Source organism: Macrobrachium rosenbergii, chromosome 23, assembly GCF_040412425.1.
Source record: "Macrobrachium rosenbergii isolate ZJJX-2024 chromosome 23, ASM4041242v1, whole genome shotgun sequence".
NCBI classification, from domain to species: domain Eukaryota; kingdom Metazoa; phylum Arthropoda; class Malacostraca; order Decapoda; family Palaemonidae; genus Macrobrachium; species Macrobrachium rosenbergii.
The window spans coordinates 29,751,001-29,773,509 of NC_089763.1; the positions used below are offsets into that span (position 1 = coordinate 29,751,001).

The 22,509-nt window shown below is 36.9% G+C and overlaps 1 protein-coding gene across 1 annotated transcript; it reads left to right on the plus strand.

The window, feature by feature from the left end:
* The first annotated feature begins 2,386 nt into the window (after positions 1-2,386).
* Positions 2,387-6,439, plus strand: LOC136851410 (proline-rich proteoglycan 2-like). Its single transcript, XM_067125497.1, has 2 exons — positions 2,387-2,495; positions 3,159-6,439. Exons 1-2 carry the CDS (start codon positions 2,456-2,458, stop codon positions 4,265-4,267), a joined length of 1,149 nt encoding a protein of 382 aa, XP_066981598.1. The 5' UTR covers positions 2,387-2,455; the 3' UTR covers positions 4,268-6,439.
* Positions 6,440-22,509: the final 16,070 nt, after the last annotated feature.

Below are 22,509 nucleotides of genomic sequence, written 5' to 3' on the forward strand. Positions count from 1 at the left end.
TTCTGCCTTTTCAGGGTTTGTTTTGTTCTCCTTCTTCTTCTTCTTCTTCTTCTTTCTTCTTCTTGTTCGTTGTACGTTGGATGGACGTCAGCAATTCGTTGTATAAAAGGTTTAGTGTTTATTTTAGTTTTTGTTAATCATTACGATTTGTCAGGGAAGTACTGTAAGTTTCAGAAAATAGGCATGACAGTTCTGAGTGTTTATATATATATATATATATATATATATATATATATATATATATATATATATATATATATATATATATATATATGTGTGTGTGTGTGTGTGTGTGTGATTTCATGACTGATCCGAAAGAATTTACTAGAGAACACAGAAACATTTAGAGAATTCTGTAGCTTAAAGACAGATGTAACTAATCCAGAAGCAAAGCGTTAGCTTAAGTCTTGCAACATTTCTTAGAAACTCCGTGTAATATTAATCATAGCGATAACAAAATTTACATATAAAATGATGAAGGAGAACAAAAGACAGACAAACAAATAGGAATGTTTCTTAAAAGGTTCGCATTATAATTAATGAATATAATATATATATATATATATATATATATATTATATATATATATATATATATAAATATATATACATATATACACATGTTACATATATATATATTATATATATATATATATATTTACTGTATATATAATATATATATATATATATATATATATACTGTCTACCTGTATCTGCAGTACTTTCGTTGCCTTATGGAGTCACATGATTTCAGAATGACGTTGACCTAATCTACATACACTTATGGGTATTAAGATTTAAAGATATAATAAATTTGACTTCCTTATATGCAATAAAATGAAAGCTTAGTAGGATTCCTTAACCTCTGGCCCATCTTCATATTCCTCATACTTATTCATATGTTAATTTTTCACTATTCTGATAAAGAACTTCTTTTATTAATCTATTTTTTCTCTCAGGTGGTTACTAGTTATTCCAAGTGACAGAAAACAGTAACTGAAATCAAAGATAACAAAATAAAAATAAGAAACATAACTGGAGATATTTTTTTTAGCAGTGCAGACATTAGTGAGGTTGCATTCTGAGAAACTCCGACGTCAGTCTTACGACAGAGCGTCCTGAGGAATTCTGAGAAATGCTAAGAGATTCTCAGGTTTCTGCAAGTTGTCCTTCAGGGGATGACAGATTTCACTGGGAAGGTAAACCAAATGAAAGTGCACATTCGCACCAAATATCATGTACGATTTGTCATCGATATTTTTTTTCCTGTTCTTGGGGATACACTTTTAGTCTTCTTAGTTTTCTGTACAAGAAAACTTTGAGATGGCTTTTTGTCTGTCCGTCCGCCCCTAGATCTTACAAACTACCGAGGCTAGAGGGCTACAAATTGGTATGTTGATTATCCATCCTCCAATCATCAAACATACCAAATTGCAGCCCTCTAGCTTCAGTAGTTTTTATTTTATTTAAAGTTAAATTTAGCCATGATCGTGCGTCTGGCAACGATATAGGACAGGCCACCACCTGTCAATGGTTAAAGTTTCATGGGCGGCGGCTCATAGAGCATTATACCGAGTCCACCAAAAGGTAGATCTTTTTTCGGTGGCCTTGATTATACGCTTTACAGAAAACTTGATCGTGCCGGAGAAACTTCGGCGCATTTTTTACTTGTTTATGATTATTCTGAAGTTATTTCCGAGGCCCGACACGAGCTCCAAGGCTGCTTAGAAAAATGTAAGAAGTACTTGAAACTTTGGTTGAAGAATGTACTTTTGAAATTCAGTAAACTTTTCTCGGGGCAAATAATTTGTTTGAGACGAATATTTCTGAATTGTTTTTCATCTGTCTCTGTCGATCGCTAATGGCAATCTAGAATTGCAAGCGACGTAAAATATATCATATTTTCTCTTCTCTTTGAATTCTACTTATTTTTTTTTATCCGTTTGACGTCACTGCATCCCTATGGTAAGTCTTATATTACATAATAGGGCATATGCGCTCGGAAATAGTTATGCAACACTGCAACTACCCACTCGCAGAGAGAGAGAGAGAGAGAGAGAGAATACTGTCAGCATGTTACGGTACGTATCTTCGAACAGTTTACTTCTCCAGGATACTGGCATTGTACATGAACGTACAATATCATATAGAAATATAATACCATCAAAAATGAGGGTAAAGACACCCTTAAAATTACCTAATATCCCAAATACTGGATGAATCTTCGACAGAAAGAGACAGACGAATAATTAAACCAAATATCGCCTATCTGGAAACTTTACTATTTGCTCTAGTGGGAGTACACACGAATTCGCAAACTTCCGCTAAGGGTCGTAGGGAGAGAGGCCTCGCTATATAAAACACAAGTGTCTCTCTTAGCCATCGGCAGTTGTAATAGTGGTCGGGATTCATCAGCACCACGCAAGAAGAAGAAGAAGGAGGTGCTGATTCGCAGAATGGTCAAGAAAGCAGCGCTGCTTCTAGCGGCTTTGTTCGGTGAGTTTTAAAAGCTTGTATCTTTCGGCAGCATTTCAAGATGTTATAATTTTTAGAGAGGCAGTGAGAAAAAAATATAATATACATACATGTGTCTGAATGGATGTATGAATGAATGTATAAATGTTATGTAAAACAGGGTTTTCACCTTTTGCTAACATACTATGATCCAAATTCGTTTGCAAAAAGTAATGGATTTTTCTATTAAAGACAGGTTTATAGAAAAATATACAAAAAGCTTATGACTCTTCCAGGAGGTTATTTGCTTTCACCTTTCTTAAAATCTCTCTCTCTCTCTCTCTCTCTCTCTCTCTCTCTCTCTCTCTCTCTCTACTCTCTCTATATATATATATATATATATATATATATATATATATATATATAGATAGATAGATAGATAGATAGATAGATAGATAGATAGATAGATAGATAGATAGATAGATAATAGATCAGATTAATTCAACATGGTCTTACTCTAGATCATGATGTCCGATATCTACAGAATTACAAAGATATAACTGCATCATAAAGAATAAAGGCAAAGACTTACAAAAGGATTAAGGATAAACGCCTCTCTCTCTCTCTCTCTCTCTCTCTCTCTCTCTCTCTCTCTCTCTCTCTCTCTCTCTGTGAAATATGAGTTGATACAGAGTTTCTTTGCAGGAATCTGTTTGTCCGTGTCTGCCGACCGGAAAATCACTGGAAGCGATGGCCAATATCCCACGAAGGAGGTAGAGAGTGAATTTATCATCGTGGGCCCAGGAGGGACGCACCAAAACCCACCAAGTGGTGTACCACCTATTGGAAGTGATCCTCTTTCCCGGCCCCCTCAGAATGACGAGAGGGAGTTCACTATTGTGGGCCCTGGAGGGATAAGGCAATACCAGCCCATTGGAAGCAGTCGTCGTAAGAGATCCCCTCAAGAGGCTGAACGCAATTTCACAATCGTAGGTCCTGGAGGAACTCACAAAAATCCTGTTCCTCCCATCGGAAGTGATCCCAGTTCCTGGTCGCCTCAGAACGAGCCAGAACGAAATTATACGATCGTAGGTCCTGGGGGAATACACAAGCCCCCAGTCCCTCCTATTGGAAGCGATCCTAGCTCATGGTCTCCTCAGAATAACCCAGAGCGAAACTATACGATCGTAGGTCCCGGGGGAATACACAGGCCCCCTTTACCTCCCATCGGAAGCGATCCTCTCTCACGCCCCCCTCAAAATAGCGAGGGAGATTACACTATTGTAGGCCCCGGAGGGACGCGGCAATACCAGCCTGTTGGCATTAGTCACCGTAAACGATCCCCCGAAGAAGCTGAACGCAACTTTACAATCGTAGGTCCTGGAGGAATTCACAACAACCCAGTTCCTCCCATCGGAAGCGATCCTAGCTCATGGTCTCCTCAGACTGAAGAGTCAGAACGAAATTATACGATCGTGGGTCCTGGTGGAATTCACAGACCCCCGGTACCTCCCATCGGAAGCGATCCTAGCTCATGGTCTCCTCAGAATAACCCAGAGCGAAACTATACGATCGTAGGTCCCGGGGGAATACACAGGCCCCCTTTACCTCCCATCGGAAGCGATCCTCTCTCACGCCCCCCTCAAAATAGCGAGAGAGATTACACTGTTGTAGGCCCTGGAGGGACAGGGCAATACCAGCCTGTCGGCATTAGTCGCCGTAAACGATCCCCCGAAGAAGCTGAACGCAACTTTACAATCGTAGGTCCTGGAGGAATTCACAACAACCCAGTTCCTCCCATCGGGCGATCCTAGCTCATGGTCTCCAGACTGAAGAGTCAGAACGAAATATACGATCGTGGGTCCTGGTGGAATTCACAGACCCCCGGTACCTCCCATCGGAAGCGATCCTAGCTCATGGTCTCCTCAGACTGAAGAGTCAGAACGAAATCATACGATCGTGGGTCCTGGAGGAATTCACAGACCCCCCGTGCCACCCATTGGAAGCGATCCTAGTTCATGGTCTCCTCAGACTGAAGAGTCAGAACGAAATTATACGATCGTGGGTCCTGGTGGAATTCACAGACCACCAGTACCTCCCATTGGAAGTGATCCTCTCTCACGACCCCCTCAGAACAACGAGAGGGAGTACACTGTTGTAGGTCCAGGAGGGATCCATCAACACCAGCCTGTTGGAAGTAGCCGCAGAGGTCTCGGAGGAGCTCGTCAGAACCCAGGTCCTCTCATTGGAAGTGACCCTCGAACTTGGTCTTCTCAAAATGTAGAGAGGCAGCACACAATTCTTGGTCCTGGAGGCATTCACAGGGACCCAGTGCCTCCTATTGGAAGTGACCCCAGCTCGTGGTCTCCTCAGGCTGAAGAGCGAGAGTACACCATTGTCGGTCCTGGAGGAATCAGGCAGTATCAGCCTGTTGGAAGTAGCCGTGCTGCACGTTCTCCTCAGCAGGAAGAGGGTGACTACATTACCGTTGGTCCTGGAGGAACTCAGCAGAACCCAGTTCCTCTTATTGGAAGTGACCCTCGTACTTGGTCTCCCCACAACACAGAGAGGCAGCACACAATTCTTGGTCCTGGAGGCATTCACAGGGACTCTGTTCCTCCTATTGGAAGTGACCCCAGCTCGTGGTCTCCTCAGGCTGAAGAGCAAGAGTACACCATTGTCGGTCCTGGAGGAATCAGGCAGTACCAGCCTGTTGGAAGTAGCCGTGTTGCACGATCTCCTCAGCAGGAAGAGGGTGACTACATTACCGTTGGCCCTGGAGGAACTCAGCAGAACCCAGTTCCTCTTATTGGAAGCGACCCTCGTACTTGGTCTCCCCACAACACAGAGAGGCAGCACACAATTCTTGGTCCTGGAGGCATTCACAGGAACCCGGTTCCTCCTATTGGAAGTGACCCCAGCTCATGGTCTCCTCAGGCTGAAGAGCGAGAGTACACCATTGTCGGTCCTGGAGGAATCAGGCAGTACCAGCCTGTTGGCAGTAGCCGTGCTGCACGATCTCTTCAGCAGGAAGAGGGTGACTACATTACCGTTGGTCCTGGAGGAACTCAGCAGAGCCCAGTTCCTCTTATTGGAAGCGACCCTCGTACTTGGTCTCCCCACAACATAGAGAGGCAACACACAATTCTTGGCCCTGGAGGCATTCACAGGAACCGAGTTCCTCCTATTGGAAGTGACCCCAGCTCGTGGTCTCCTCAGGCTGAAGAGCGAGAGTACACCATTGTCGGTCCTGGAGGAATCAGGCAGTACCAGCCTGTTGGAAGTAGCCGTGTTGCACGATCTCCTCAGCAGGAAGAGGATGACTACATTACCGTTGGTCCTGGAGGAACTCAGCAGAGCCCAGTTCCTCTTATTGGAAGCGACCCTCGTACTTGGTCTCCCCACAACATAGAGAGGCAGCACACAATTCTTGGCCCTGGAGGCATTCACGGGAACCCGGTTCCTCCCATTGGAAGTGACCCTAGCTCATGGTCGCCTCAGAACGAGGGGCTAGAGTACACTGTGGTAGGCCCTGGAGGAATTCGGCAAAATTAACCCACCTGAGGTGCCCCTATCACAGTCTTCTTAGAATCAAATATGAAAATTCTGGAAAATGTTGTTGGTACCAAACTCAGACAGGTCAAGCATGAATACATGAATACTTCAGCACCAGAACTGAGACATTTTGTGTATCGTACAAGAACCTTCTCCCTCATGAAAGATATCGTAAGCTGTTATTTGTCCAAGAAATGCAAGTTCTGATAATGCTGGAATCAAGTGCCATGTTTTGCTTTGAAAAACAAAATTCCTATTTGGTGTACGTAATTTTGCCCTTGTATCAAGTGATACTTTTACCACTAAGTCTAAATATCTTTTCAACTATAATCTATTTATTATTCTCATTCACATTTAAATTAAAATAAATCTTTTGAATAAAGACATTATTTTATATGACTGTTTCGTGCGTTAGTAAAACTTCCTTTAGACATATTGTTTTTATGACCTATTATTGTTCACATTATGGAGCAAAAACTTTTTTTCCTTGAGCAAACTGTTGATAAATCAAATATGTATTATCTACATAAGAAAGCCTCCTGTAAATTGCACTAGTTTTATTTCTTCATCTAATATTCCTGCCATGGAAATACCAAAACGCAGAGAGGCTATAAATTAGGTTTTCAGTACATTTCTACTGATAAAAATTTTGTTATATATTTTTGTTCTACCATGGGAAATTAGATGCTTATAAGAAAATGATTTAATACGTAACCAATTTTGCATTTAATTTGGGATTTATCTTTATCAGTTACATTGCGTTGCTATGGCTTTTCTTTATTAAGATTTCATGATAGTTAAACGCAGCGTTATTTTCAGGAGGCCTTCAGTGTTCCACACAGAAATATATATATATCACGAATTCACTAAGTTTTACACGAAAAAGTTCGCCAGCAATAGATGCCAACATAAAACTTCTATATAATGGAAATATAGATTTCTTAGCCTCGAGGAACTGTGATTTTATTTTCTATAAGCAAAGACAAGTAAAGGAATACTGAATTAAAAGATTTTTTAAAACTTAGATGTATTTATCACCGTACATTAAAACACGGTAGGAAGTCGAGAATGCCAATATATATTTTTTTTATTTCTTTTGCTTCACGTGAAGAATATCTCTCCTATGTTTAGCAAAGGTAAAACAACAGACTCTCAATACTGTTGCAAAGTTCAGTTTTGACAAATAACAGGGTTTTTTTTATTGATCATTTCAAATGAATGCAAGGCAATTCCACCTTGCAGAATCGAAATTACTGCAAGTAGTAAAATGCCGTACAACCTGGTGGAAGATCAACAAAAATCAAGAAAGAATACAATTAAAATGACCAGAAACCAAACAAAAATAAAAGAAAACAATTTAACAAAAGTCCAAAATCAGATGCTCCTTCCATTAGGTACGCCTCGTGCCTCCAGGACCCACGATGACGTAAGGTCGGTGGATTCCTCCGGGGCCATACCACTGGGGCACAGGTTCAGCGGATCTCCCGTAGCGACGGTGGATACCGCCAGGGCCCACGGGCGTGTATCCTCCACGGTACTGCGGTGGTAAGGACAGAGGGTCGCTGCCAATGGGCGGGATGTTAGGTCTTCCATAGTGCTGAGCCTCCGACAGAGCGCAAACGGCGGCTGTGAGAGATTTGAGGGAACCGATAAATAGATAGATGATGAACGAATGAGTACACTGATTAGCTTAGTAAACTTGAGCAATGCATAAACCAGGTATACCTTGTCTTAAACTCTGTAGCAGCTGGGTTTCCTAAGTATTTTATAGTCTGTGAGGAATTGGAATTCCGCAAATAAGGCCTCTCGTTATTAGTAATTTTTGGTATGTACATGGATCATATATCCTTATTTATGTGGTACACACACATTCATACATAGATATCAAACTAGTTTCATTAAGAATTAGGTACTTGAATATCGCGCTTGCACATTAAGGACACTGCTATAAATTTACTACAAATATCCATTGCCGTTATTCGTGAATAAATGAGGTCTTTGAAGCTCATGAAGTACTGATTTTTGAAAAGCTTTAAAACACTGAACTAGAGATTAAAAGAAAATTGAATCTCATGAAATTAGCTTGGCAAATTGTAAGACAGGGAACAAAACAAAACAATACTTGCACTCTGAAATATCAGAGAACTTCCACTCACCAAGAGCGAGAAGAAGAAGAAACTGGACTTTAGACGCCATCTTTCTTGCCCGAATTCTCTGTTCTCTTTTGCTTGAGCCTTCTAATGCGGCGGGATTCTACGATCCTGAGGAACTGAGAGCATCCATCTCACCGGCAGGTTTATACTGATCACCAGATCCGGTTCGAAAACCACCAAATCACTGTTTGCAGGTATTCCGACAAAAGAACGCCCCAAGGTGATGCCAACTAGGCTTATTTTCCGGTCTTTGGGTTCCACGCCGGTGCCGACTAGCCTTATTTTCCCGTACTTAATATCTAGAATCAGAGCTTGTTGAGAATGCAGCAACACTAGACGGCGGAATCACTGACGATATTCGAGAGAGTCTTCTTAAAATGAAGTCTCTTTCACTGGAGGTTTATTTAGGATTAAAATTATGATCAAGAGACCAAAACTGCTCTATCAGCGGTAAATTCCCAGAAAATCTCACGGACAAATGACGTCTGAAGGTCTCTGGGAAGGACCTCTTTCGTGTGTGACGCATTTCGTCAGGTGTTTATCTAATTGATCACCTGCCCCCACCCCTTCCTCCCACAACCTCCCCATTCCCTCCCCTCAAAAAAAAACTATGGGTACAAAAACCAAGGTTAAGACCTGTTTTCAATTCGTAGAAATATCAGACGGGAGTCCAATGATATATCAAAGCGATAAATGAACAATTAAATTTTTGTAAACTAATACTGAAGTGCATTTCTGCCTCTCATGATGAAGAATGTAAATACTGACATGTAGAACTAGGAAAGCGTGCCACTGAAAAAGTGGGAAAAAATAGTTTAATTTATTGTTGTGTATTTAATTTTGATAGGGAGAACTAGAAAATGTGCCATTGAAAAAGTAAAAAAAAAAATAGTTTAATTTATTGTTGTTTATTTAATTTTGATAGGGAGAACTAGAAAAATGTGCCACTGAAAAAGTGGGAAAAAATAGATTTATTTATTGTTATGTATTTAATTCTGATGCCACTGAAAAAGCGAAAAAAGTGTAATTTTATTGTTATGTATTTGGTAGCCTTGTTCATTTATACTGACTTTTACTCTGCATTCGTAAACTGGTTGCAAAAGTAGAGACACCTATTGCCTGTCTAAAATAATCAAGTAAGGAACACCTCATATTCTCTTAACAAATTGCATTCCAGGATCTTTGGAGCTTTCAGGAATAACTGCCTACGAGAAAAATATGAAGAGAAGGTTTAGAATACGACTTATAAAGTTGTCTTGATGGTGAAATGTTAAAAAAAGGCAAGAAGTCGAAAAATGTCCCACTAAGAATGTGAAAAAAAGTATAATTTCAGGCTAGCATATTTCTCGTTATATATTTCATTTACATGTGCAAGTTTATTTGCATTAATATCTATTTAAATGCACAAGCAGGCGAATAAGCCCAGTCCTTTTTTTTTGCGGTAATGTTACTTTATTTCATGTGATACTTTTTGTAAAAATATTGAAATACTGAAACCTGCTATTTTCATGCAAAATCTCTCCCGGTTGACAAAAATATATTTGCCTGGAGAAATAAAACACGACTGTGGATTTAATGATTAGCCAAACAATCGTCCCACTGCTAAGAAACTCACAATCTCGTGAAAAACAATCCGCGTAATAAAAATCCACAATTATATAGTAAACTAAATTGCTATGTAAAATAATAGGTCACAGCAACGTACCTTTATCATTCTGATATAGCTTATTCAATATTAGCGTTATTTAATCCGAAAGTTCACTGAAAACTACTCGAGAGGAATAAAGTTATATAGAACGCTTAAGTAATGATATCTGAAGAGAAGGAATACATGTTCGAAAAATGAAACTATTTTCGTAGATTTTATGAGTTAGTTCTTCGGGCGGATAACTTGCTTTTTTTTAACATTTCAAGACGACTTTATGAGTCGTATTTTAAACTTTCTTTTAATATTTTTCTCGTCGGCAGTTATTCCTGAAAGCTCCAAAGACCCTGGAATGCAATTTGTTAAGAGGAAATGAAGTATTCCTCACTTGATTTTTTTTTTTAGACAGGAAACAGGTGTCTCAACTTTTGCAACCTGTTTACGAATGTAGAGTAAAAGTCAGTATAAATGAACAAGGCTACCAAACGCAAACCTAAATTGGGGGTCAGAAAGAAAAGCTAACGTCACCTAAAGGATGAGTGAAGATGGTACATCATGCACCCAAAAACTTTTAGCATGAGATTTTCTTGTTACGAATTGTGGTGCTCCATTTTTTCTTTATTTTCTAAACTTCAAAAAAAAAAAAAAAAAAATTAGCTCTCACATAGGCAAATAATTCAGGGTTGCATGTTCTAAATTATGTTTTTGAACACCGGTGCTCTGAAAGTGTTCGTGAACAGTTCATTCCGGGAGAGTTAAACGATTACCAAGACCCACTCGCAGGGTATCAACCGGGCATCCATACAGGTGTTAGCCATTTACTAATCCCGCAATTTGCTGTTCCATTTATTTCGACTTTCTTGTTAATTCTTCATTTTAACGTCAACAGCACAGAATCCAACATTAACGGACAGGCAAGAGAATTTAATGATTTTTTTTAAGTGACAATATTCATCTGTTTCTTTAACTTGTTATTCGAAGCTGTAATTTTGCGTTTCGAACTCCCCTTTCTGAATTTGAAATTTTTTTTTTTTTTTTTTTGATTCGCAGAAGAGTTGAAAGCACCGCTGTCTCATTCTGACGTCAGTGACAAAGAAAGCTCTGAGGGAAATCCCCTCGTGAAGTTTCACCAAATGTTTTAAATTGCCTTCATGTTTTCAAAACTGTTTGTCCATTCGACTTTCCTCTCAATCTGTTTCTCTCCTATTTCCCCTTTTCAAAATATTTCGTTGCATATCTGATATTCATAAACCACTTAGCTGCTGATTCCACCCTATGCAGATGTATAGATATGATTATACAGTATATATATATATACACACACATACATTTATATATATATATATATATATATATATATATATATATATATATATATATATATATATATATATATATTATATTTTAGAAATTTGGAAATTTGACATGAAACTACTTTCAAAGTTATTTTATTTATTTTTTAGTTTTTAATTTATTACATGTCAATAACCTAGGAAGTTGTGACGCCAGTTTTAGTAGCTATAACCAGTCAATCAATTAATATGCAAGGAAACTGAAAGGAGCAATTTATTTAGAGAATCGCAAAAATGTAGTACTGGTTCTCTCAAATACTTAACATTGTCAGGTTAGAAAGTATTTATATATCATTAAAAAATCAATAAAATTGATGCCTACAACATGCTTTTAAAATTGAATAAAATTGAATCAGATATTGTCTTACGAGTGCTACATAATTTCTTTGTTTTAAACGGATAAAAATGTATTTGTTCTTCAGCGTTTGGAGCCGCACAAGTGTCTTGAAAGAGCCGCATGCGGTTCCTGAGCCGCAGGTTGGCGACCCCTGGATTAAGGGACAAACTTGAAATAGCGACTTGTAATTTATGGTACCTAAACGTCAGTCTTGGAGAATTTTGGCTATTAGTTTCCTCTTTATAACAAATCTATTAGTTTCTTTGCTCTTCTGTCAAAGCGTAGACAAGCATAAGGAGTGGGTTGGCGAGGTTCCTCTTCTTTCCCCGCAAAACCCCACAAAAAGGGGTAACTTCCCGAATAACGTATGATCCTCATATACGTATAAACATAAAATCAAATTTACATGAGCATGCTCAAATTTCTTCATTCATTCCTCCAGTACTGCCAGATTTTTTTAATTATTATAATAGATGCAACCTATTCACATGCAACAAGCCCACGGGGCCACTGACTTGAAGTTCAAGCTTCCAAAGAATGTTGGTTTCAACCTCCCACCGCAAACCCAACACTGCAGCAGTAACTGATCATGATACAGAGCCAACGATTTTTTCATCGCCCTGGCATGCCACGACGCTAGTAGCCCAGATGAGTAGGATAATATCCTTTTTCCAGGCTCTTGGAGAGACCATTTTGATAATATCAAGAGGTACCTTACAATTCTCAGCGGAGACTGGTTTTTCTTTCTAAGGCTTAACCCACTGTAAGTTTTTATTAAGGTTATCAGTTTTCATGCACTATTTAATGGCTGCAAGGCGGATTAGTGTTCATAAGTATAATTCAACTGAAAGGACGCCTCATTGAGAATATTCATCAAGACATTTTTTTCAATTTTTCAATTTAAAATTATTTTTAGCAAAGGAATAGTTTGTGTATCTATGTCCACGGTTTCTGTAAAGTGAGTTAAGAAGAATCAAAGAATAAACGCCTTAGTGAAGAGTAAAGTAGAAAACGAAAAGAATAAATCCTATTTGTTTCAGTACGAAGCAAAGAAAATATATTGATGTCACAGTTATCTACTCAAAGCATCAATGCTCTTTTGGGGTTAGTTGGCTTGAAATTTTCGTCTTAATTCAAGAAATGTTACTGTTTTAGTTTGCGCAATGGAATGCGTCCACACTTCATTCATATTGAATATGATATTGTTCTCTGAGAAAAAAATTTTTAATTTAAATTCTGTTACAGTTTCAGGTCTGAATTACTTGGTGTTATATTGTGCATTCGTTAACATATTAATGTTCTCATTAATAACGGGATATTTTCGCTCGGACAGTGGACCGAAATGCAGATTCTAGAGTCCAGGAAAGTAAGAGTAACATTCCAAAGGGCTTTGCGTTGCATTCATTAATATATTATCGCTCCGGTTATTCTGTTCATATCATCATTATTTAACTTTCTCGTCAGTACATAAGTATTCTCATTATTTTTATAATAAGTACCGTCGATGTTACGCAGCTGAAAAAAAGGGTTTATGAATACTCTTCATTTACGTAACATCCTCAGCGACACATAAATTTTCAGATCGATTTAATAATCATTATATAGCTATGTTAACTTTCTCGCTCTTACTTAATGAAAAATCAAATGAACTATCTAGTTTTTAATAACCTCGTCATCAAAATAATAATCTTATAGTATATTTATATAATCAGTAACAAAGCAACTTTCTTAAACAACTTCCCGTTAAAATAATATCAGAATTAATGTATTCTTACCTTCCTTAATATATAATTAAGCTCACTAACATATTAGCTTAATCTAGCCATGGTCTCATTCAAACTGATTAGTATATTAAAAAAATTTCATATAATAAGGAACCATATTAATATTCTCTCTCGTTCAAACCATGGTCTAATTCCCACTTCTGATTAACATAAAATCCTTATTACTGTCACTGAAAAGAGTGTGCCAATATATTCAGCTAAGGCCGCAGCACAAATAAAATAAAAAATCATCAAGCGCTTTCGCGTTATTTCAACACATCTTCAGGAGATGAATATCCTTATTAATATATTTACATATCCTCATTCACACATTAACTACGAAAATGCTGACACAGAAACCGATTCATTAAAAGCTCTCCTACAAGGGATTTAAACCCCACTAAAACCGCCCAGGGGGCAAAGCTAAGCCACGGCAGAAGTTACGAAGGAGTCGCAGTAGGAACGAATGGCTGACGACATTCAATTTCCCCCTGGGGGCTGTTTGCAGCGGACTTTCCTTTCATGACGCTCCAACTTAAAACAAACAATGCAACGCGCAACTTGCCTCGTCATCTGCAACAAACACTTTAGTGTGGTCATTTGCATCCGCTCGGCTGAACTGAGACCTCCCCACCCCCCTCTCTCTCTCTCTCCCCTTTTCAAACCCCCGCCCCCTTCCCCCGAGCGTCCTGGATGAGGAGGCAAATTCTCCTTTGGATGAACATCACATTTCATTATTCATCGTCATTTATTCTCACTTTGTCTATTTAATTTACTCTTTTATCCTTTTATTTTTTTACAGTGACTTCTTTTACCTTTGGTCTTTCATTCCCACAGCTGAGGCTAAACTGAGGTCTCTCTCTCTCTCTCTCTCTCTCTCTCTTCTCTCTTGGTCTCTTTTCTCTCCCTCAATCCTCTCTCTCTCTCTCTCTCTCCCTCTCTCTCTCTCTCTCTCAATCTTTCTCTCTCTCTTTCTCTCCTCTCTCTCTCCTCTCCCTCTTGGTCTCTCTCCTCTCTCTCTCTCTCTCTCTCCTCTCCCTCTCTCTTTCTCTCCTGGTTCTCCTCTCTCTCTCTCTCCCTCTCTCTCTCTTTCGGTCTCTCTCTCTCTCTCTCTCTCTCTCCTTCGCTCGTCTCTTGTTTTGGATAGGCAGAGCCCGGCCGTCCACACCGGACTCCCTGCTCAATCCTTACTACTGTGGTAAGGAACCTTTCTGGCAAAGGTCTTTGCTGGCATAAGGTCGACTTCATCTAAATCAACCATAAACGTTTGTTAAGGCAGTCTCGGTTTAATGGAATCAAGTCCAGAGGGCCACGTCAGGCAATCCGCTGCCTTGAACACCATGCCGCAATTGAGCCAAGGCTCCCTACTGGCATAAGGCCGACACTACCTCAACCATCCCCCCAGCCAGTCAACTTGACTCAAGGTCTAGAATCGGGAGACGATTTTTGTTCCAGAGAATATTATCTTTCTTTAATTATTATTAATTTTTCTTCGTTTTTTTTTATATGTTTAATTAACACTTTGAATGCTTCCTTTTATTCCTGTGTTTACTTTGGCATTTTGTGAGGTAAATCTGGTTTCCCTGCTGGGTTTAGAACTTCCCAGTTTGATGAATGAGTCCAGAGGTCCACAGCAGGCCTCAATTACCTGTTTACAGCTTGAGACACAAGAAAAACTAACCAATGGTCTAGGCAAAGATTTAAAATTCATTTACTTTTCTATTTCCGTGTTTTGCAATGACTCTTCATTTTTGTTTTGTTTTGTTCTTGAAGGACTTTTGGGTAACTGTAGACTTGGTAAATGACGAATGGCAAATTCAGAGATATAGGTTTTAATTGTGAGTATTCTTCATAATATCTAAGAATGCGTAAAAATTAATAGAACATACATACACAATATATATATATATATATATATATATATATATATATATATATATATATATATATATATATATACATACACATATATATATGTATATATATATATATATATATATATATATATATACATATATATGTACGTATATATATATATATATATATGTGTGTGTGTAACTTTTCCCGAAAATTTCCTTAATTCATTAATTTTCACGGATGCAAAGGCCATTACTAGTTAGAAACAGATCTCAGTTTATGGTCGTCCTTTATTAAAAAAAAAAATAGGAAAAAACTGAAGACCAAGTTACCAGAAAAAGAAGAAGAAGAACAAGAAGAAGAAGAAGAACAAGAACAAGAATCTGAGAGAGAGAGAGAGAGAGAGAGAGAGAGAGAGAGAGAGAGAGAGAGAGAGAGAGATCTGAACTTCCCAGAAGGGCCACAATCTGTGGTCTTTTTGATACGGTTCTAATGGAATTTTCCTCTTTCTGTTTGCTAGAATCTTTTTCCTGGAAAGCACATTTCCCTCTTATTTGTTTAGGACTTGTAACAGCTCCCGCTCTTATGCTATCCTTGTTTCACTTGATAAATCTTATTCTTTTTTGGGTAAATAAAAAAAAAAAAAGCTGATCCTGGAATATTTTGAGCACAAAGGGTTCTGCTACTTTCCTCGTAAATTATTATTATTATTATTATTATTATTATTATTATTATTATTATTATTATTATTATTATTATTATTATTATTGGAGAAACCGTGAATCGAACAGATTCGCAAAAGTTCTCTGTATAAATTTATTTCTACATATATTTTTATACCCACACATAACTGTGGATTAATTTCTCCATTTCAAGACTCATGCTACTACTATTATTATTATTATTATTATTATTATTATTATTATTATTATTATTATTATTATTATTATTATTATTATTATTATTATTATTATTATTATTATTCATATAAGGGAGGGCGAGTGAAATGAAAATAAATGCATAATAACAATCTGGTGCATAAAGATATGCTGATAAGCACTGAAAAGACAATACTCAACTGAACGCAGAATTGCATGAACTCTATAAGGATAATCTGCGCAGCATTCGATTCTATAACTATATGAATATGAGAAGGCCCATAAAACACTGTTTGAACGTTGCAACCATATATTTCGAGCACTTCCTTCTGTGCCCCTGTTCACTGGTAAAATATGGACAGATGAAATGTTACAGGAGTATATATACAAAGCATATGTAGGTGTGGCATTAAGTCTCCGATGGTATATATAACTATATACTTGCTTCTAAGCGTACTTCTGTATTTAAAAAAGAAAGCATAGTTTTCCGGCTAAATGAGGTATGAATAAAAGAGAAATGTCAATTCTGCCGATTGATTTCGTACTGTCCTTCACAAAACCCTCGACGAAGTCAACGACGCATTTAAAAAAAAAAATTACAGTGATTCAGCAGCTTCCTACTGAAAGTTGCTAATTACCATGTTCTCGGAAGGAGAAAGCAAGTTAACATGTTCTTCATTTCCCTTGGCTTTTAAAATCTACTTGTAAAAAAGCTACCTGGAATGGAACATATCTGGCGCTGTCTATTTAATTTCACTCTAGACACTGTTGGGTTTTTTGCATAGACACTTATGCAGATCAAAGGCTCCGATAATCCCAAGCTGGCATCAGGGAAATCACGGGTTTCTCCGAATCATCTGCAACTTGCGCCCGCTACTGGAGGAGAGGGGCCGATCGTGATATATAAAAGGTGGTGAATGGATCCTTCAGCCTGCAGTTGAATCGTCTAAGCTCCGTCAGAAGGAACACACCACGACAATGGCAAACAAGACCTTGCTGTTAGTACTTGCTCTCGGTGAGTAGAAGGAACTGGATTGGACTGACATAGATACTGAATGAAAAACTCTGTTTATTTATGCTTTGTCTTTAGAGTATTCCATTTAATTTTTTTTTCACTAGAAAATTTCGCTGCTAAAATATCTGTCAGTTTATATTGATATGCTATGGAATGGGAAAATTTACATATCTTTTTTTTAGCCCGGAGAATATTTTCGTTGCCAAAATTACTGTTGATGTATATTTCATAATCGAACCGAAAAATACTATTATTATGAAAAAATATTTTGTTTTAACTTTTCACAAAATTCACTGAGTTTCCAAATCAGAAATAAAATCTTATGACTGATAAAAATATTAAATTGAAAACTTTACCTATGATTTGTCGTTGGCATACTTAATTTGATTTTTCCACGAGAAAATTATCGCTAACGTAATTGTCAATGTACACTGAATGGGAAAATTTATTTATATATTGTCTAGTTAATTTTTGTGGCCCCGAGAATATTTTCATTGCCAAAATTACTGTTAATGCACATTGCTTAATCGAATCGGAAAATAATATTCTTATTATGAACATCAATTTTTTTTTTTTTACTTTTTCATAACATTCATTGGGTTTCCAAATCAGAAATGGAAACAGTCCCTTAAAGTGAAACAAAGAAACTCATTCAAATAGATGTAATATTATCACTGTTGGAAATGCTGAAATTAAGAGAACTTTGCTTACTTAACTGTATCGTTTACTGATCTCATATTTTTTCTATGCACGGTTCGATCACAACATCATTTGATATCTAGACAAAATAATCGTCTGTTTTCACCTATAAGATCAAAATTTTAGATAAGAACTGTTTTTTTTTTTTTTTTTTGTACATATTTTTGTAATCCTCGGGCGAAAAAGGTGTCTAACCCGAAAGCAGAAACACATTAATCTACAGTATTGTTTTCCCCCGCAGCGAGATTAAATCTTAAATATTTTTTTATTTATATGAAAATCCATCCTAAAGAAGAATATAAGAATAGAAATTAACATATTTACTTCCTTAAGATGAAAATCTATGTTACGAATATAAACAGACAACATTTAAGATGAAATTTATGCCTCATTTTAAACCTATAAGACAAAGATTTTTTTCTTCCAGAGTGAAAAGTTATATTGCAAAAAACCATAGATCAAGAAATATAAGAAGATGCCATTTAAGATATATTTTATGTTTCATTTTAAACCGAAAAAAACAAACATATTTTCCGCCTCTAGAATGAAAAGTTATACTGTTTATGTTTCGTATAAAACTGCCAAAAAAAAAACCATCCTGTTCTTTTCTTCTAGAACGAAAAGTCATATTGCTTAAATACTAAGAAATCAAAAAGGCAAACTTGTACTTCCCTATACAAACGAAAACGCCCCTTGAATGACAAACCTACTCTCTCTTCAAACTGGAAAAAAATCTTCTGTCAACAACTCAGGCCAGCGAGGTAACCAAACGATCTCCTTTGCAGCCCTGTGCGTAGCCACGATGGCCGAGAAACGAGCGGATCGTCCTCTCATCGGGAGCTCCGAATTCTCCCTCCACCCGAAGTACAGGAGCTCGACTCCGAGGCCTGGGTCAGACCTCCCCCCCATCGGGAGCGACCCTGCGTCCCTTCCTCCTAAGAAAAACGATGATTATATCGTCGTAGGACCCGGAGGTATCCATAATCCCGACGCCTACAGGGAGGAGTAACGGCGCAACGTCTTCCACTAGACACTTCATGAAAGATTCCAAACGAGGTTTGGGAGATGTTCAAGAAATTAACATCGAATATATTAGATCGTGAAGAGCGAATTATGGGTTGGCTGATATGGAGAGATTATGAAATTTCTGATATCAGTTAACTGGTTAATTATTAAAAGCTTGACCATCTTGACTGTGACCAATAACTGAATCGAGATATAATCGATTTTCTTGTCTACTAAGATTCATTTCATTAATATGGTTGCATTAAACCAACCTAATGTACGAAAATATAATGTAGCATGGACTTTTATTTCATTAGTAACAGAAGATTATAAAATCATTTGAAAGTAACGATTCAAATAAAATTCGCTGTGCTTAAATTCAATCGCGAAGTTTAAATGTTGATGAAGTAGATCATCACATGAGAGATTTTTTGTATCATCAGAGAATTTTAATAAATTTGATTTTTAGAATGGGTCTTTTCATTAATACCTGAGGAATCTGATTTTACATAACTATAATACCTTCCCTCTGGGCATGGAAAGTATGTGTAGGAGTATGAATTGGCTAATGAAGAACTTACCAATATTTATATTCATACCAAGAGACAATATATTTATAATATATATATATATATATATATATATATATATATATATATATATATATATATATATGATTATAATAACTTTTTTTATAATAACTTTTTTACGTGAGTCATTTATCACACATTACCACAGGTGAAAAATAAGAGACGGGGTGTAGGTCCTGACTGGTTTCGACTTTATTTCCAAGCCATTAACGACGGACTGATACAGAGTATTAGAAGTCACAAATATATATATACTACAGGAACAGTACTGACGAACATACATAACCGTTAGAGACTACATATCCACCCACAGGCCGGTGTCCAGGTAGGAGTGGCCTTCAAAACTCATTTGGCTAAAAATCATAATATACACTCAGGGGACAATACTGATAAACAACCGACCATAGGCGACATCAGATCCACACCTGACAGGTGTCAGGGAGGCGGAGTTTGGAAAACTCATTAGCACTGCTGCCCCGTACTGTGTTTACAAATATGATAAGACACCTGTCAGGTGTGGATCTCATGTCGCCTATGGTCGGTTGTTTATCAGTATTGTCCCCTGAGAGTATATTGTGATTTTTAGCCAAATGAGTTTTGAAGGCCACTCCTACCTGGACACCGGCCTATGGGTGGATATGTAGTCTCTAACTGTTGTGTATGCTCGTCAGTACTGTTCCTGTAGTATATATATTTGTGACTTCTAATACTCTGTATCAGTCCTTCGTCAATGGCTTGGAAATAAAGTCGAAACCGGTCAGACCTACACCCCATCTCTTATTTTTCACCTGTGGTATGTGATGTATATATATATATATATATATATATATATATATATATATATATATATATATATATATATATATATATATATATATATATATAGATATTCTCTAATATTCTTAACGGGACTTGTCATTAGACCTCCTATTTGTTGTTGTAATGCTAGAATCCTTGTAATTACGAAAATATTCCAAATGAAATTAATGCTATATTGTGTTTTTAAGATTACTGATATCTCTTTAAACTCTGATATCAAAGTTATAAACACTATATTCACTTAATTATTAAAGGTATTTAACAATAAATAACAATAAATTATATCTCACACTAAACAGTAATATTTTTTATAATACTTCCAGTAAAAAGTGAAGCATTTTACAATTTCATAATTTTGTCAAATAAGATTTAGGCTATAAATTTGTCTAAAAACTTCATCAATTTGATAAAAACAATATCTACAGATAAAAAAGCTGGCATTTACTCTGGTTTTCATAAGTTAAAAGCAAGTCCAGAAAAGCACTTTCAGAATTCTTCTGAAGATGGACACACACACACACAGATTCAAGGAAACTGCTGCCGAGATCCATTACAGCTTTTTGGATTTCAGTTTCTTGTAAAAAAGCACAATAAAAGAAAGCGTCAGACCACAAATCTCCGACAAGGTTAAGGAATTCCACCTGCTTCCCATCAAAGTTTCCTTTATCCAGCTTCAGACATCTTCCAAAATTGACTCAGTTGTTACGAGTTGCTCTTTAGTTTTCTGAAAAGAAAACTATTGTGCCGGCTTTGTCTGTCTGTCCGCACTTTTTTCTGTCCGCCCTCAGATCTTAAAAACCACTGAGGCTAGAGGGTTGCAAATTGGTATGTTGATCATCCACCTTCCAATCATCAAACATACCAAATTGCAGCCCTCTAGCCTCAGTAGCTTTCATTTTATTTAAGGTTAAAGTTAGCCAAAATCGTGCTTCTGGCAACGATATAGGATAGGCCACCACCAGGCAGTGGTTGAAGTTTCATGGGCCGCGGCTCATACAGCATTATACCGAGACCACCGAAAGATAGATCTATTTTCGGTGGCCTTCATTATACGCAGTAGCGGCTGTACAGAAAACTTGGTTGCGCCGAAGAATCTTGGGCGCATTTCTTACTAGCTTTTATATCACAAACAAACAAACATAGGATCTCCACTCCCTTAGCAATGGCATCCTGTACTCCAAGATCCTACTAAAACCTGAGGTCCTAGGGGGTTATTTCCTACATTGTACTGTACGGCAAGTAGAGTGGGTCGCTCCCTGTGGGAGGAACTCTTGGTCTGTCATATCCCCCATATCCTTAGCCAGACTCCGAAGGCATAGAACTGACAGAGGCACCAAGGGATGTGGGCTGATTATCTATCTGAACATTTACTTTTTGCTATTCTGTAAGTGCACACCTCATATAATTATATACACAGTACACACTCACTTTCACACGAACGCGCACACATTCACACACACACAAACACACACATACACACACAGACATATATACGAGTATATATATATATATATATATATATATATATATATATATATATATGTGTGTGTGTGTGTGTGTGTGTGTGTGTGTGTGTGGAAGTGTTTATCAGTGCACATAATTTTCCCTAGCCTGCTAATAATGAATTACTTACTTGATATTTATCTAGTTAAATTATCATTACACTTGATTATCATTACGCGTACGTAAATTAATTTGCGAATTAATCTAATTCTACAGCAATTACTTAAAAGGCTGGGTACTCCATATATCCCGGACTTCTTACCCGAGCCTGTATACACTCATGGAACTACTCAAAAACATACACAGAAACATATTCGAGAAGTTTAGAGGGAACTTTGGTTTTTACACACACAAACACACACTCACACACACATATAAGTAATATATATATGTATATATATAATACATATATATGTATATATATACATATATAATATATATATATATATATATATATATATATATATATATATATATATATATATATATATATATATTTGTATGTATGTACGTTGTAAATAGTCTGACAAGTTTCATAAGTTTTTACTTTATTTAAAATTAGAGTATATACATTATATATATATATATATATATATATATATATATATATATATATATATATATATATATATATATATATATATATAAACACACACACACATATATATATATATATACATGTACACACATATATATGTATATGTAAATATACGACGCATGCATGAATAATACAAACATTGGTAAGTCACTAATTAACAACTTCAGAACCCTACACATAATTTTTATAAGTCCCGAAGGCAAGAATCATAGTTACGTAAAACCTGACGTCATTAGGGATTAATGAAAAAGAAATCCATCAAAACTCCAAATTTATTGAACTCAAGT

Bases quoted from the DNA above. Each gene is read 5' to 3' on its own strand.
- LOC136851410 (XM_067125497.1), top strand. From the start codon at position 2,456: ATGGTCAAGAAAGCAGCGCTGCTTCTAGCGGCTTTGTTCG. The intron at 2,496-3,158 runs GTGAGTTTTAAA...GTTTCTTTGCAG, and splicing joins GCTTCTAGCGGCTTTGTTCG to GAATCTGTTTGTCCGTGTCT.